The 14,224-nt window shown below is 41.7% G+C and overlaps 1 protein-coding gene across 2 annotated transcripts in view; it reads right to left on the reverse strand.

The window, feature by feature from the left end:
- The window catches only part of LOC121292268 (E3 ubiquitin-protein ligase pellino homolog 2), a 206,417-nt gene that overhangs the window by 106,592 nt on the left and 85,601 nt on the right, over window positions 1–14,224 (reverse strand). For both annotated transcript variants that reach the window (XM_041214081.1, XM_041214080.1), the window contains one exon: window positions 12,256–12,538. In XM_041214081.1, coding sequence (XP_041070015.1) covers window positions 12,256–12,332 — 77 coding nt within the window. In that variant the 5' untranslated portion in view covers window positions 12,333–12,538. The remainder of the gene's footprint in view (window positions 1–12,255; window positions 12,539–14,224) is intronic.

Consider the following 14,224-nt stretch of genomic DNA (forward strand, 5'->3'; position numbering starts at 1 on the left):
CTTTCCTTGACATTCAATGGCATTAATATTGCTGAATCCCCCACCATCAACATCCTGGGGGCTACCATTAACCAGAAACTGCACTGGACCAGCATATAAATGCTGTGGCTATAAAAACAGATCAGAGACTAGGAATCCTGCAATGAGTAACTCACTTCCCGACTCCCCAGAGCCTGCCCACAATCTACTAGGCACAAGTCAGAAGTGCGATGGAATACCCTCCACTCACCCGGATGACTGTAGCTCCAATAACTATCGGCACCATCCAGGACAAAGCAAAGCAACCCACTTGATTGGCACCCCATCCACTACCTTAAAACATTCACTCACTTCATCAATGATGCACAGTGACAGCAGTGTGCTCAATCTACAAAATGCACTGCAGCAACTCGCTAAGGCTCATTCAATAGCACCTCCCAAACCCAAGGCATAGCACTTAGAAGGACAAGAGCAGCAGATGTACAGGGACGTCACCACCACCTGCAAGTCCCCCTCTAGCTCACAGGCCATCCTGACTTGGAACTAAATCTTCATTCCTTCAGTCAAAATCCTGAAACTCCCACAGTAACAGCACTGTGGGTGTACCTATACTACATGGACTGCAATGATTCAAGAAGATAGTTCCCAACCACCTCAAGAGCAATTAGGGATGGGCAATAAATGCTGGCCTTGACATACGTAGAAAAAAAAATGAAAAAGCTCCTAAAGATAGCAGTAACAGGAACATCTTTTTCATATCCTACCTACCTTTTATGTTGGCAAAATTCAGGAAATTGTCTAGCTCCTTTCTGAATCCCTACAGCAATTCTCCATTCATTGAATGTGCCAGCAACCTGCTCCAAAGACTCTGAAAATTATCTCCTTGCATCTAACCTACAAACATACAAATTAGGAGGAGTAGGCCACTTGGCCTCTCGAGCCTCCTCTGCCATTCAATATCATGGCTAATCTGAATGTAACCTCAGCCCTACATTCCTGCCTACCCCTGATAATCTTTCATCACCTTGGTAATCAAAAATCTATTAGCTGCCTTGAAAATATTCAAAGACTCTGCTTCCACTGCCTTTTGAGGAAGAGTTCCAAAGATTCTCAATCCTCAGAAAAAAACTTCTCATTTGTGTTAAACGAGCCATCTCTCACTTTTAAACAGTGACCTCTAGTTCTAGGTTCTCCGACAAGAGGAAACATCCTCTCCACATCCGTCCTGTCAAGACCCCTCAGGATCTTAAACGTCTCAATAAGTCACCTCTTACTCTTCTAGCCTAACTTGTCCAGCTTTTCCTCATAAGACAACCCACCCATTCCTGGTATTAGTTAGTAAACCTTCTCTGAGCTGCTAATGCATTTACATCTTTCTTTAAATAAGACCACCAGTACTGGACAGAGTACTCCAGGTGTAGTCTCACCTGTGCCCTGTATAACTGAAGCATAACCTCCCTACTTTTGTAAGCAATTCCCCTCACAATAAATGATAATATTCCATTAGCCTTCATAATTACCTGCTGAACCTGCAAACTAACCTCGTGATTCATGCACTAAGACACCCAGATCCCTCTGAATCTCAGCTCTGCAATCTCTCACTGTTTAGATAAGCTTCCTTTTCATTCTTCCTGCCAAAATGAACTATTTCACATTTTCCCACATTATACCCCATTTGCCAGATCTTTGCCCACTCACTTAACCTATGTCACTTTGCAACCTCCTTACATCCTCTTCACAATTTACTTTCCTACCTTTGTGTCGTCAGCAAATTTAGCAACCATTCCTTTGGTCCCTTCATCCAAGTCATTTATATAAATTGTAAAATGTTGAGACCCCAGCACTGACCCCTGTGGCACACCACTCATCACATCCTGCCAACCAGAAAAAGACCCATTAGCTAACCAATCTTCTATCCATGCCAATTTGTTACCCCCCACACTATGAGCTTTTATTTTCTGCAATAACTTTTGATGTGGCACTTTATCAAATGCCTTCTGGAAATCTATGTATAGTAAATCCACCAGTCCCCCTTTATCCACATGTGACTCCTTCAAAGAACTCCAATAAATTCGTTAAACATGATTTCCCTTTTACAAAACCATGTTGACTCTTGAGTGCCCTGAATTTTACTTAATACCCTACTGTAACATCTTTAATAATAGCTTCTAACATTTTTCCTATGACAGATGTTAGGCTAACTGGCTGTAGTTTCCTGCTTTCTGTCTTCCTCCCTTTTTGAATAAAGGAGTTACATTTGCTATTTTCCAATCTAATAGGACCTTCCCCAAATCTAGGAAATTTTGGACAATTAAAACCGATGCATCAACTATCTCATTGGCCACTTTTTTCAAGACCTGAGGGTGAAGTCGATCTGGACCTGGAGATTCATCAACCTGCAGCCAAACAATTTTCTCAATACCATTTCCCTGGTGAGTAATTTTCCCCGAATTCCTCCCTCCCATCCATTTCCTGATTTACTATTTCCAGGATGTTACTTCTGTCCTCCATAGTGAAGACTGAAGCAAAATAACCATTTGTCTGCCATCTCCCTACTTTCCATTATCAAATCCCAGGCGCACACACACTACAGGACCAACTCTCAGTTTGTTAACTCTTTTCTCATTTAAATATCTATAGAAATTCTTGCTATCCGTCCCTATATCACTAGTTAGCTTTCTCTCATACTCTATTTTCGTCTTTTTGTCATTCCTCACTGTTCTTCATATTCTTTCCAATCTTCTGATTTGCCACCCGTCTTTGCGTAACTATATACTTTTTCTTTAAGTTTGATGCTGTCTTTAACTTTTTTAGTTAACCACGGATAGTGGGACCCATACCCCCACCCTTTTGGGATTTTTCTTTCTCATTGGAACGTATATATTCTGCATACTCTGAAACATCGCTTTAAATGTCTGCACCTGAACTTCTATTAGCATATCCCTTAACCTCATTTGCCCATTCACTTTAACTAGCTCTGCCTTCATGCCCTCATAATTACCCTTATTTAAGTTTAAAATACTAGTCTTGGATGCAATCATTTCTCCCTCAAAATGAATGTACAATTCAATCATATTACGATCGCTGCTATCTAGGGGTGCCTTCAGTTGGAGGTTATCCATTAATTCTCCCTCATTGCTCAATACCAGGTCTAGTATAGTCTGCTCTCTGGTTGTCTCCAGAACATGCTGTTCTAAGAAACTATCAACTCCACATCCACACTACCTTTGCCCATTTGCTTTTTCCAAACTATGTAGATTAAAATCCCCCATGATTATTGCTGTACCTTTCTGGCAAGCATTATCTCTTCTTTTATACGCTGTAGTTACAATTAGGAGGCCCGTACACCACTCCCAAAAGTAACTTCTTGCCTTTCCCATTTCTCAAACCGCTTCTACATCCTGGTTTCCTGAACTTAGGTCATCCCTCTCTAATGTGCTAATACCATCATTAACAGAGCCACCCCACCACCTTTCCTAACTTCCTGAATGTCACATACCCTTCAATATACAGGTCCCAATCTATGTCATCCTGTGGCTATGTTTCTGTAATGACTGTCAAATCGTATTTATCACAAGTAGAAATAACTATCAGCTCATCTCTTTTGTTTCAAATGCTACGTGTGTTTAGATACCATAAGACCATCAGATGTAGGAGTAGAAGTAGGCCATTCAGCCCATCGAGTCTGCTCCGCCAAAGAGATCATGGCTGATCTGATAATCCTCAATTCCACTTTCCTGCCTTTTCCCCATAACCCTTGATTCACTCACTGATTAAAAATCCCTCTGTGCTGCACCTTTCTGCAGTCTTTCTCCATTTAACTAATATTCAGCTCTGCTATTCTTCCTGCCAAAGTGTATAACCTCACATTTTATTCTATCTGCCAAGTTTTTGCTCACTTACTTAACCTGTCTATATCCCTCTGTAGAATCAGTCATCTTCAGTTTCCCTTCCCACCTATTATTTGTCATCCACAAACTTGGCGATAGTACATTCACTTCCCTCATCCAAGTCAGTGCAATCTGGGACAATTCCATCCTTTCCCTCATCCAAGTCCGTGCAATCTGGGACAATTCCATCCTAAGTTTAGTAATGGGCATGGAAGTGAGAGCTGTTTCTGCTGGAAGTGTGGCATGGCTGACCACATGCAATCTTTTGTTCTTCAGCTCATTACATATGCATCCACAAGGAGCTTAAAGGCTCTCGCGGTGGGGGCAGGCCATTACCTCATGGGGTTGAAGATCTGGGAGCCATATTTAAAGGCCAGCCGGACATACTGAACTATTCCTTTCACCTTTGCCCAGCCACTACTCCACCGTTCCCTGTTAACCTTTCCTTGGTTCAGCCGCCACACAACTCGCACTGCCACCATCCAGTCTCAAGCATAGGTAAGCATTTACAGGTGCTCCCCAAAGAGGACAATGCAGCAGCAACTCACTATTAATCATGGGAGAAATTAACCTCAACAGGCGCATGCCACTTATGCACACAGTCTTAAGAGTGAAAGTTTTAATTTCTCGCTGGCAGGGAACTTAATTTGGAGGGGGGGCTTAATTCCAGCAAGGTGGCCTTTTAATGAGCTTGTATGATATGCTAATGCACAAATAGGGCCTTTAGTTTTGTCTTTTTATTATTTTTGTAGTGTCTAGCCTTATCTGTTGATTTACTCGTAGAATTGTACTCTGTCCCTTCCTGTCAATCAGTTTATCATTTCCCATATTAGTACTTGTCTCTCCTGCCTTGTCGCTACTCTTGGGTTTACCACATCTTCCCAAGTTTGATCCCTTGCCCCTACTATTCAGTTTAAAACCTTTTCTACTTCCTTTGTTAGCCAGCTCACGAGGACATCAGCCCCAGACTGTCCCAACGGTACAGATCCCACTTTTCCCCAATATTGGTGGCAGTGCCCCACAAACTGGAACCCACTTCTCCCACACCAGTCATTGAGCCATGCATTCATTTCTCTAATCTTATTTGTCCTATGCCAATTTGAATATGGGTCAGGTAATAACCCAGAAATGACCACCTTTGAGGTTATGCTTCTTAATTTGGTGCCTAGTTCATCATACTGACTATGCAGAGCCACCTTCCTCATCCTGCTTATGTCATGGACCACAATCACTGGATCCTCCCCCTCCCACTGCAAGTTCCTCTCCAGCCCTAAGCAGATATCCCGAACCCTGGCACCAAGCAGGCAAAGCCATCTGGACTCTCGCTCTTTGCTACAGAGAACAGTGTCAAACCCCCTTACTATACTGTCCCCTATTGCTACTACGTTCCTTTTTGCTCCCCCCATATGGATGGATTCCTGTACCATGGTCACTTTGCTCATCCACCCTGCAACCTCCACTCTCATCCAAATAAGCTGAGGGAACCTCAAACCTGTCAGACAATTGCAGAGGCATACACTCATGCATCCCTGCCCTCTGGGTCCCCTTACCTGCCTCACTTGCAGTCACACTCTCCTGTCCACTGACCAAATCAGCAGAACCTAAGTGTTGTGACTGCCTCCTGGTACAAAGCATCCAGGACACATCACCTGTCCTGCCATCCTCAATGTGTTTTAAATAATTACTTAATTATATTAATCACTTAAGTGTTGATTTCTTATATATTTTATTATCTTTACCACCAAATTATGTACTACTTTAGACATTAGGAATAGAACTTACCAGATACTCACCAAACAGCTAGCTCCTTTCCCTGCAGTAGTGCAAGAACCAATTTCTATGGGGTGAGAAAGAGGAAACAAATTCTTCTCCCCCTTCACCAAACTTCCCCTCACCAAACTCCAAGTCTTCACTCAGTTAGTCAGTGCACTGGATTTGCCAAGGCTGCAGTAACGAACCCCTAATTTATAGTAAATTGAACTGGGGCTACAGAAACCAGATTCAACCAGTTAGCTAATTAACTACTCAGCTCCTACAGCTGAAAGTGAGTTTACCCTGTCTAAACTGCAAGAAAGAACAAACTTAGCCTAATTAACCAGTACTTTCCGGTTACTGCTAATTACAAACTAGATTAGATTTTAAGGACAAAATTAACACTTAAAACTCCCTTCTCATCAACTCCAAGTCTTCACTCAGTTAGTAGGTTGCACTCCTCCACCAGCTGTAGCTAGTTCTACATTTGCTGATGGTCATGTCTCTTGTCCTCCCTAGCCGACCCAATCCTTTCATTTGATTGAGATCTTCAAGACAATCTTTTCAATCTATGTCTTTCTACAGTCAAAAAAAAACACTCCAGCTGTCTGCAAACCTGCTTTCATAACTGAGGACTCAAACTAGGTATGACTGGAGTGGTCCTCCTCTAATCTTTGTCCAAAATCTAGATCCCCAACCATGTGAGGAGACTGAAACTGGACATTTATATTGTATTTTATATGAGGTTTGACAAAGGCCTTGATCAGAGTTTTCCTCGCTTTATAGTCAATTGTCCTGGAACTAGATCCCAATGCCTTTTTCACTTTGGCAATAGCCTCAAGGCATAATGGACTGTTGATAATTAATTAATTTAACAACAATTGACTGTATGATATGAATGTGCTTCCTTCTACTGCTAATTGTATGGCATAAACGTACTAGTCGAGTGTGGGGGGGGGGGGTCGGTCAAATGTTATCAAAATCAAGTTACTACAACAATTTGTATTTATGCAGGGTTTTTAAGATAGAAAAAGTCCCACCATGCTTTAAGTTGGCAGGGCAAGATGGAGAGCGGTTGTAGGAGGTGCAGAGTTCAAGAAAAGAAAATGAATAAAAAAAGGTAAATGGTGTGGAACTGAGTGGTGACAATTTCTTTGATATTACAGAATATACAGATTGATCAAAACTGGCCTGTCAGCCAATCATGCAAAAAGCACAGCAGCCTCTTTCTATAGGGCAGCTGGGGCCTGTGTTGAAAAAAATATATTTAACAAGTAGTTCCTTAGTCTACTAGATTGAAGAGTCATTAATAAGCAGCAGTGTCTGAATCAGAATTGTCAAATTAGGTACAGAAAGTGAAAAAAAGAAAACTTAGTTTGACAGATAAGTAAAAGTAATAAAAGCAAAAGCAAAGAAAAAAAGTTAAAGGAATTATTTCCTGTAAACAACAACAATTAAATCTGAAGGGCTGAGTCTCCTTAATTTTCCGAGCTGGAGAGGGTGTACTTGAGGAACAGGCCAGGAATTTCCAGCCCCACCACGGTGGCACTGCATCTGACAGCAGCTTCTGGATTCCTACCTTTAAGTGCACACATGCAATCATCAGAGTTGCTGTCTGATTTGCACACAACAGTTAACACTGTTCACCATTAATTTTTTTTTAAAAACAGAAAAATTTAGCCTATTATTAATTTTGTGCCAATTATTTATAGTAAATGCTGTTTTTCTATATTTAATGAAATCATCATCTTGCATCAGGAAACAAATGTCTTTGTTCCTCAACACAGTATAATTGAAAATGTTAATGAAGAAACCCTTGGGCATGCAATATAATCAAATATAGGGCTGCCCTAATGTGATAATTCACCACTATTGTCAACGACACAAAGGTTAAAACAAGTTCAAATGTAAGCTGTGCAACCAACAGCACTTTTCAAAACTGATGAATAATCTCTGCAATTCATGGAGCCCTTATTAGAGTTTTAAATATTAAAACATTAAAGTATATAAAAGGTGCCCTTTAAAAGTTTTGTTTCACAGAATTTGTAATGTCACAATATAGCTGTTGATAACATTTTTCCCCAAAGATTGTGTAGAAATTGAACATTCTCTTTTTATAAAATAAAAATCATATTCAGAGGATCTGATTAATTATATTACCTTTCAACTATGGCCTTGCTCAAAATAATTAAAGGCCAGCAAAGCTAATTACTGCTTGATCTATTTAAAACTAACTTCTTCCATTAAACTGTCAGCATTAATCCTCTGTTGTGCATAAACGGACAATGCAGAAATATGATGGTCTGTTAATTGGAAAGGGCTAAAGAGAGAGGCAGTGGCATAGTAGTATTGTCACTGGACTAGTATTGCAGATACCTAGGGTAATGCTCTGGGGACCCGGCTTCAAATCCCACCACGGCAGATGGTGAAATCTGAATTCAATAAAAATCTGGAATTAAAAGACTAATGATGGCCATGAAACCGTTGCCGATAGTCATAAAAACCCATCTGGTTCACTACCATTCTTTAGGGAAGGAAATCTGCCGTCCTTGCCTGGTCTGGCCTATAAGTGACTCCAGACATACAGCAATGTGGTTGACTGACTCTTAGAATAAGGGCAATAAATGCTGGCCTAGCCAATGATGCCCACATCCCAGGAATGAATAAAAACAATTCCCATAAATTAAGAGCTAAACAGCTGAGTTTATTCTGACGGAGAACAAAGAAATCCCAAGATTCTGCAAATGAATAGCATTCCAGGAAACCTTACAAACTCATTCCTTCAATTCAATGATTACAACTCCAGCTGATAGCCCTGTAGATTTCTGGTTGGTAAGTTATCAATTTACAATTTAAATATCATAAGTGCTAAATTAAAGCAATTTGGCAATTGTTCAACAGAATGCAACATAAGCAAAAAACACAATTAAGGCCTAAATCAATTATTTTTAAAAAAATGATATATGCAATTGCAAGCTCCTGTTGCATGATAAATAATATTTAATAAATCAACCTGGAATATGTGGAATGCTAAGCACATACATTGCAATCCAAAATCTGGACCTGTCAGTTTTTGTTGTTTCACCACCATTACAAAGGTGAAACTGACCCATACAGTCGCAGTCAAACATGGAAATCCAGAAGTTACTGTCAGTGATTCCATATTCCTCCACAAATGAAGACCCCAGAGATGGAAATCTTCTGAAATCACTCAAATTGTCCTGAACTTCCAATTAATCATGTTGTAAAAACCCTTCAAAAAGTTACACCTTGTTGAACGATGTGTAACTAGGTTTTAAACAGCATCTTAAGATCATGATTATTACTGAATAACCTCTCCAGCCTTAAAAATATATATCTATGGGACGTTGAATCGCACCATGTTAAAAAAGTTCCCCATATTTTTAAAATAAAAATATTTTAAAATATTTATTTCACTTGTCAGTAAAATGAACAAAAAGGGAAAGATAATCAGTGCTCTTTCCTTCCTGATTTGCTGCGCTGAGATTGATTGCTTAGCGTGCTTGATGACATCACTGTTGCTGGACATTAGAATCAAAGTGATGTCAGGAAAGAGAAAATTCATGCCAGAGACATTGCTCAACTTTTGTGGGCAGCTTTCTTCAAGGTCAGCAGCAAGTGCTATTGTCTCGCTACTAAGTGGGAAATCTAGGTCATGCAATATTGCCAATTGCCCACCCTCCTAGAAATTTGAAGACTGCACTGATAAATATTATTAATCATACCACTATCATAAGTGCATTATGCTAAGCAATCATAAGGCCATCCTTTAAAGTCAGTGCAATTTCCACATCTCCTGAAAGTCACTCAAAATTTGTTTCAATAGAATGAGAAGCCACAAATTTATCAACTAAAATAACTTGTATTTTTAAAAAGGGACTTTCATTTTCTTTACTATTAAACATTAAATTTATTTTGTAATAGTTTGGACAACATTTTCAAGTTCCTTTTCTTCAAAGATGCTATTTCCAAATAGACCAGGATAAAGGCAGATAATGGATCTATAAACACTCATGGGCATAGAGACATGGAAAAAGCTAGTAATCAGAGAGAGATACAGATTTACTGTACAAAATGTTTCTGTTGGAATCTTGAGTGCAAAGCCTTTTCAACAATACCAACAAACTGGAGATCCAGCAGCAGCCACAGCACTACTTCAATCTTTGGACAACCATAGACAAAAAAGCTGCTGGATTGCATGGAATCCATGGCTTTACACACAAGCTGTTGGGCTTGAAACCTTGTAAGGAAATTTGGAGCATCAAACCCAGCAGAGGCCGCTAACCCACAAGTGAGCACAAATGCTGTTACTGCCAAACTACTGGCCAACTCAAAAGGATCCTTCAATAAACAAACAGGAGGACAAGAAAAAAACTCAAAAGCAACAGCAAGTTGTCCAGAGTCTTTCCCTGTCAAATAACTTTACCGTCATGGACGATGGCCTAGCAACCACAAAAAAGGGCAAAGCTGCTGGGAAAGATGGTATTTCACCAGACTTCCTGCACAATCTTGGTCCACTGGCAAAACATGGCTACTGGCACTTCTCAACTGTGCTGCAGAATGGCTACATTCCCCAAATCTGGTGCGATGCAACAATAATAGCCCTGCCAAAACAAGGAAAGCCAGCAGATGACCCTCAGAGCTACAAGCCTATTTCACTGCTCTGTACAGCTGATAAGCTCCTGGAGCAGCTTATTCTTTTAAAAATTAGCCCTATTACCAACTCATCCCTCCTCCAAGAGCAGGCTGGCTTTGTTCACAGCAACAGCGTTGGGGCCTAAGCCCTTGCTATCACCACAAACATCAAGGCTGGTTCTCATCACAACCTCAAGATTGGAACCACTTTCATAAATCTTTCTTCAGTCTTCAATAATGTGTGAAAAAATGGACTAATGTGCAAACTGTCCCCACTGCCATGTGTCAAACTGCTCCAGTTCTTGTGGGTATCTGAATAACAGAAGGATGAAGGTCTACCTACGAGACAAGATCAACACTCCAAGTACACTCAACAGCTCACTCTGGGCAACGTCCTGGCACCGACACTTAATACCTATATGAGTAACACACCCACCACATCATGAAAATTTATTTACACCGACGATATTGTCTTGACAGCTCAGACAAAATCTTCCAATAATATGGAAGCCATGCTAAACTCCGACCTGTCAAAAATGCCATAGATGAGAGCAGAAAATTTGGAGAGCACCCAAAAGTCTATTGACCTTGGGTGGGAATTTCTGGCCCTGCCAAAAATCCCACCCGATATTTCTACAAATCAAACTCAACCAGCCCATCGTCTCTGCGTTCCACCTTAAATCGCAAGGCACACACCACCCCAAATGTCACTTCCTGTGGAGAAAAAGGGTGGCACGACTCGACTCCCACCTATCTTGGAGTGACCCTTGACCACTCCCTAATTTACCATCACCACCTCCAAAGCCTGCCCAAAAGATAGAGACATGATTGAACATAATCAGCAAGCTCGCCAGCACAAGCTGGGGTGTAAAAACCACCACACTTCATACTTCTGCTGTAGCTCTGGTCTTCTCAACAGCTGAGTATCATGAACCCGGCTGGGCCTCAACTTGTCACACCAAACTCACTAACACACAACTTCACTTAGTAATGAGGATAATCTCGAACTCCGAGATCAACTCCAGTTCAGTGGTCACCCAGTCCTCTCAAATATTATCCCTCCCCTCCATTTGACAGTACACAGAAATATGCAGTGAAATAACTTTGACCTCCCCATCCAGAGGCCTAAAAAAGGAGAAATCTATCGAGGGCATAAAAACAACAAGACAGGAAAGTCAGTGCAAAAATAATGGGGGAGAGAAGAGGATTTATATCAAAGAGTAGGGAAGGGGGTAGTAGCAGGAAGAAGGGACTACAGAAGCAGCAGAAAGGAGGGGGACCAACATTCCCTCTGAGAGGGTGCACTGCAATCCAGAGCGTACCATGCAAGGGACAAACAGGCTATGCTCAGCAAAGGGCCATTAAGGGACACCGGGGGGGGGGGGGGGGGGGGCAAAGAGAGGAATGTTGAAGGGGAAGATGGAGGGGATAGGCATGGGATCAGGTAGAGAGACACACAGCATCACAAAAACAGCCCACCTACACACACAAAAAAAGAATGGGGGTACTTGCATTGACAGTAAGAGAGGGATCAAAGACAGGTAATTTACACAAAGATAAAAGGGCCTGTGCAGAGTTTTGGGGGTGAGAGATGTGGACACACAAATTCAGAAGGAACGTGCGAAGAGAGAAAAAAAAAACAAAAATTGACCGAGAAATCGCAAACAGAAATAGAAAATTAAGAGCTAAAGAGGGCGCTTGAAAATGAGGGCGCACACAGTGAGGAAGAGCACTGACAGAGGCAGACAGAAAGGGGACACAGTGGGATAAGCACAACCGAGAGCGAATACTTTTCATGGAGTGAAGGAAGAACACACGCAGCTAAAATTGGGGGTGAGGAGGGTAGACACAGAGTGAGGGATGTCCTGCAATCAAAGAGGAACAAGAATATCCAACACTCAGGGGTAGAGGAGCGCGGAAGGACAGGGATGGGAACATTGATTTTAGCTGAAGCTATACTACTGATCCTCTTACTCACCCCAGGACGATGAGTTCTCCGTACTTCACGGGATCCTTGGTGGGCGCACTGTGATCTTCTTGACTTGGTGAAAACATGAGTGGCGCTCGGTTTCCGTCTTGCCGACGTTCACCGCTCAGTACTAATTGACTGTATCCACAAGCACACCATGAGTTTCACCGTCTTAATTTATTTGCATCTCCTTGCTGGTGGAGGGGTGTTTGTATGTTGCCCTCCTCCGTCTTCTCCAGGTTCCGATCCACAGAACCCGTTCCTCGCTCGCTGCCAGCCGCTCGAATGTTTTCTGCATCGAGAAAGAGCCAGGGAAAAAAAAACCGTCAACAATCAGATTAGTCAGCTGGCCAGGGGGAGGAGTCTACCAACAACTGCACAGCCTGGAGGTAACCCCGCGGCCACTAGTACAACAACAAAGACCTCTCACATCACCATTCAGCTCGATTACATGAACGTAATGTCCAATCACATAGTCTATTGAGAATTTACTTCAGAAATACACGGGTTGGAAATGTAAATTTTTGGAAGAAAGGTCATCCAATGTATCAGCTGTCCCCCCCTTCCGTACTATTGTTTTTGCTGGGTTCCCAGTCTGAGGGTGTTATGTAAACAGAACAGACGGAGCCGCGGCGTGAAGCGCGAGCGTCTGGAAGGGCCGGCATCAGAGCGCGAGCTGTGGAGCGAGACAATTAAAATAACGAGCAGCAGCGTGAGCCGCGCGTGTTGTTAATGTGGTCGGTCAGAAGCCCTGGCCCCGGGCTCCCCAAGCTCATTAGCGGGAACCTTCCAAGGGGCGCGGCTGCAGCTGTCAACTCCATCCGTTCCGAGCTGCAGAGAAAGGCAGCTCCTGTTAAACTCGTTTGTGCCCGATTGGCGTGGCAGATGTCGGCGTTCTGCCCCTACCCTGCCAATGACTGTCGCCTGCTGCTTGTTCATCAATGGACTCATAGATTTAATGTGTTAACGGAAAAGCTTGAGCTCTCTCCCCTATTGAACCTCGGTCCCTGGGCCATGCTGGTACTGCCAGATCCAACGATAACAATGAATTCGCTGTTTCAAAGTGTCTCTCCCTCCCCCAAAAAGGCCTGTCAGTAAAGCCACAGAAAGCACAATGTAACAGCTGTGATACGTGAAACTCTGTTCATCCTTCTTTAACTTTTATATTAGGGTGATTTGGTACTTGTTAAACACATCCTCCATACACAACAATTAATAGGTTTCTTATGATTATTAGTGACATGGGAATTGTCCACATTAAAAAGCGTTATGGAATTATCCTTACAAAAGGAATTGCAAAAACATTTTAAATCATGCATTCAAAATTGGGAGCAATTAAAGAGACGGTATTAAAATCATATAATGTGCATATGTTGCATTCGAAGTGAAAGTTGGAAGTTCAACTGTTGCCAAACCACAAGAAATACGCTCAATTCGTCAGTCACATGAGCCAGACACCAACTGTGTACCCTCAACTAAAGTATATTAATTGATTTTTTAACGTAAAGCATTTTGAGCGAATTTCAGAAATTTATCAAACTGCAGCGATGTAATTTAAAATGTCAAACATATTAGATCATATGTTCTCCCAAATCTCGATTTCCTTTTTAAAATTTGAGAAACTAATATTGAAAACAGTAAAAGGGAAGACAAGAAAAACAGGAAACAGTGATTAAGTGACATCTAGCTTTGGGGTTTTAAAGGCTGTAGAAGGAAGGACATACTGAGGGAAGTAAGGAGTTCCAAAGTTTCTAGCCTAAAAATTTCTTTCGTAGCATGATTATTACCAAATGGTTATTGGTGAGTTTTAGACAGACTCAAATGGAGTAGACCGCTTACGCTCTAATTCCTGGATTAGCTCAGGGCAGGAAACCAAGAGAAAACAGACAAAAAGGAAAGGGAATCCAAGTTGCAGATACAAACCTACATGCAAATGATGAAGCAACCCACTCTTTCATGGTTGTTGAAGTGAAGGTGG

Source organism: Carcharodon carcharias, chromosome 20 (assembly GCF_017639515.1).
Source record: "Carcharodon carcharias isolate sCarCar2 chromosome 20, sCarCar2.pri, whole genome shotgun sequence".
NCBI lineage: Eukaryota > Metazoa > Chordata > Chondrichthyes > Lamniformes > Lamnidae > Carcharodon > Carcharodon carcharias.